The 3,681-nt window shown below is 44.7% G+C and overlaps 1 protein-coding gene across 1 annotated transcript in view; it reads right to left on the reverse strand.

Moving 5' to 3' along the window:
• LOC146594992 (cygnin-like) overlaps window positions 1-1,279 on the reverse strand; it is a 1,656-nt gene extending 377 nt beyond the window's left edge. Inside the window, exon 1 of the mRNA XM_085306501.1 lies at window positions 1,214-1,279. Within this exon, the coding sequence (XP_085162627.1) occupies window positions 1,214-1,279 (66 nt within the window). The remainder of the gene's footprint in view (window positions 1-1,213) is intronic.
• Between the last annotated feature and the right edge of the window lie 2,402 nt (window positions 1,280-3,681).

Genomic DNA, 3,681 nt, shown 5'->3' on the forward strand with positions numbered 1-3,681 from the left:
CAGGTGTTTGCCCTGTGTCAGAACCTTGAGCAGAAGCTGCCTTGTCCCCCCTCAAGCCCTTCCTCTCATACCCCTCCTACCTCTGTCTCTCCTGCCTCTGCACTAACCRAGGRGGCAGAAGGGACTCTAAAGAGCACAAGCCTGWRCAYCTCCTTSTGCATCCGTCTCCCTCCAGCTCATGACTCTGGGGCCTGSTGATGATGCAGGTGCAGTYTGGGACAGAGAWACTKCCAAGGGGAGCAGACTCATTCTCTGTGTGATGTCCCAAAACCAAAGTTCATAAAGATATTCAACTGTGCAAGACAACATTTCCTTGTCCTGTATCTCTTTAAGGAATAAGATCAGTGTTCTCACAATAAAACAGCAAAGGCCACATCGAGGTACTTTTGAAAGCTGAGCTGGTATTCAAAAAACCCAGAGGGCTGCACATGTGGCATTTCCTGTGGTACCCAGAAATTTGGCTAATATGTGTTAATAGATATTCAGGTACTGAAGAGTAGGCACAAAGGTGGGAGACTGTTGGCCTAAAATCRCTGCACAGTGATGTTCAGAGAAAATGGACAACCTTTGGGAAATTGTTTGAGCCCAGACTTTCCCTTTGCTTCACTGAAGAGGGAGACGAGAACCAGAATTTCAGGAATACCTGTCAACACTGCATATTCTAAATGCAGGGGAACTAGACCCTGAAGTTGTGCTCATAATTAACTTGATAGAAAAGGGTAGCATCATCTGACCAGAGAAGACGTTAGTGGGCTAGTTTCTCTGAAAGGGACAGCCAGCGCTTGCTTGGTACTCAATGAGTTGAAATAATGACTCTCAGGCCCAGCTCACCTGGACCTAAAAGCAGTTGTCAAAAATACCTAAAACATCCTAAGAGTGGCTCTTTCAATACTTTTAAGAGGAGTTTGCCTCTAAAGAGGATATCTATTTTCTARACACATGGTGCCACACAGTTATCTGCACATTAGCATGTAGCCTAGCTGAAGACAACCTAGGGTAACCAGAGCACCGTTACAGGAGATCYGCACCCATTTGCGTACTCTAGGAACTAGACATCTGTATGTGGACAATTAAATCACAACCTCCGAAATCACGTGAGCGGACCCTTGCTCAGACTGATTATAAAGTATGACCCACTCCTCCGCACTGCAGTTCTTACCCTCCCCACTGGCTATCTCACCACTCTCCAACTTCACTTACCACCACAATTTACCCTCTTACCTGGGACAGCCAGGGAGACCAGAAGAAAAACAGCAAAGACAAGGTAGAGGAACCTCATGACTGGGGTTTAGCTGGGATCTCAGCAAGGCTGGAGAGAGGAGAGTCAGGAGGACCTTGAGCTGTGGCACTGCTGAGTRGCAAGGCTGAAGATCCTCATATTTATAGTGCATGTCTGAGCAGAGAGAAGGGCTCTGGGGGAGGTCCTATTGCTCACCGTACTTCTCAGTTCAGCGCACAGCACACCCACTGGTCCGTCCACCCTGCACCTGGGTATGTTGGCAAAATTTTGCCCTCTCCAGACCTAGTATCAATACTCAATTCAAAAGAAAACCATTGACTGTGACAAGAGTGAATGATAAATAGATAGAATAGAGCTGCTAGGGCAGAGGAACCTGATAGAAAACAAGATCAGTATCACAGGGATACATGCCTTTCTCAGCCTGCCACTCTGGCAAAGATGTAACTGTATGCAATAGTGCTGAGCAGTGGCCAAGGTGTCTCAGTAACTATCCTGTCGTCTATACCTGTCACCCTTCGGAGCCGGCTACAATGAGATGGACTCTGGTGTGAGTAGCATAGGYCTGGGAAGGACCCTGAGATCCATGTCCTGTCCTCAGCTGTCATGGGAACCATGGCTGCAAAGTCATGCAAATAAATTTAGTAAAGCTGTCTTCAGTAAAACCTGTTTTATTGCTCCTGCTATCCCCACTGATAGCTGGGGCTCAGTACCTTTCCCTAGGTGTCTGGACAGGTCAACCACCTGCAGACATTCGATCATCACCTCTTCTTTTCACACCCTCTCAACAGAACTGTGTTTTCAAGTGTGTTTTCTTTTTGGGATGGAGACCGCCCGATTCCTACTGCCAGGGAAGTTCTGATGTTGACAGAAGGTTATTCAGAGTAGTGAAACTAAAACTGACTGCGAGGAGTCTGCAAGGCAGAAAGATCTCACAGCACTGAGTGACAGTGTAACCAGATGGCAAATGAGATTTAGTGATGACAAGCTTACTTCTACTTTCCAGGGAATAAATGCTTCCAAATAGTACTTCAGGGGAGGGGAAAAAAAAAAAAAAAGTCATCTCAGATAGGATAGTGACAGTCAGAAAGGAAAACTGAGTGTTGGGATTTACTAGAACTGGCRTTAACAAAAATCAATGTGTCACTATACCAACTTCTGGGATACCACATGTTGAATACYGTGCAGCCTGCTGGTCTCCCTGTTTTTGCCAACCTGTATTAGGAGAAGAAGWAGTACAAAGAATTGTAGCAAGGCTAGTGAAAGCTGGGGACTAATTTTGATGTAGTTAGTAACTATACTGGGACTCCTGCACTCCAGGAAGAKACAACTATCTGGGGATACATGACAGCAATGTAAAAATCCTAATTGTCCTCAGAAAGAGAGAATGATGATTCTCCATTTTTCACAATCAAAGAAACAGGGAAAAACTTATGAAAAAATGGTGCACTTTTCTAAAAGGTAGAGTTTTCTCAAAGGAAGTCTTCTTTTTTACTGTACCTAATGGGATGGTGCGAGTCATTGCCATAGAATATTGTGGAGAAAGAAAGCATGAAAATGTTCAGGAAGCTATTAGACCAGTTGATCTCACTTTGAAGTTTGTCCTGCTTTAAGCAGCAGGCTGAACCAGATGATCTCCAGAGGTCTTTTATACTCTAGATTATTCTACGATTCTGTGATATTCATGAAATCCATTGAGAGGCTTTCAGCACAAAGATACAGACCCATAACAAGTTCAACAACCCCCCAAATCTCACAGGGGTGGAATCTGAGGGGCTTCTAAACACACACACTACTGTATGTTTGCCATGTTATTCCACCCTTCTAAACATCAGCTGTTTGACACTGCCAGACTGAAGGCTAGGTGGGTCTCTGGCTATGGCATGGTTTGCTCTTTTGTGGCTACTTCTGAACTAGGAAATAAATAATACAATTTATTTATGGCCATTGGCAAATGGTCTCCAGTGGCAAATTTTTAGCAGGGTCTCAGCATGCTTTTCACCCAGGCCACTTGGCACTCTCCCAAATACACTTCCCACCACAGTTTGGGAGTCAGCAYGGGACAGGTATGATTTCAAAGACAGCTGAAATCCTGTTGTCCTGCTTTGGGTGGGAGAGARTTTAATAGTACAGAATTGTTCAGGGCATGCCCGTTGACCTCAGAGCCATGTGGTGGACCCAGGTACTTACCAGCTTACCRAGATGTAGCCATTATGAATTTGTGTACGTTATTACTGAAAATACAGGGAACTGTAGATTTCCTCAGAGCTGTTGCCCCCCAGTCCCCAGGCAGAATCCGTTATAAGCCTAAATCCTTCTTTTCAGAAAGATGTCTAATGTCTTTGGGAATACTGTCAATAACTGGCCTTCCACACACTATTTTCATTTTTCAGTACACCATATTACATCCCACTAGAAACACTATCCTATATCCAATACTGAAT

Source organism: Rhea americana, unplaced genomic scaffold (genome assembly GCF_003343005.1).
Source record: "Rhea americana isolate MKP2758 unplaced genomic scaffold, rheAme1 scaffold_240, whole genome shotgun sequence".
NCBI lineage: Eukaryota > Metazoa > Chordata > Aves > Rheiformes > Rheidae > Rhea > Rhea americana.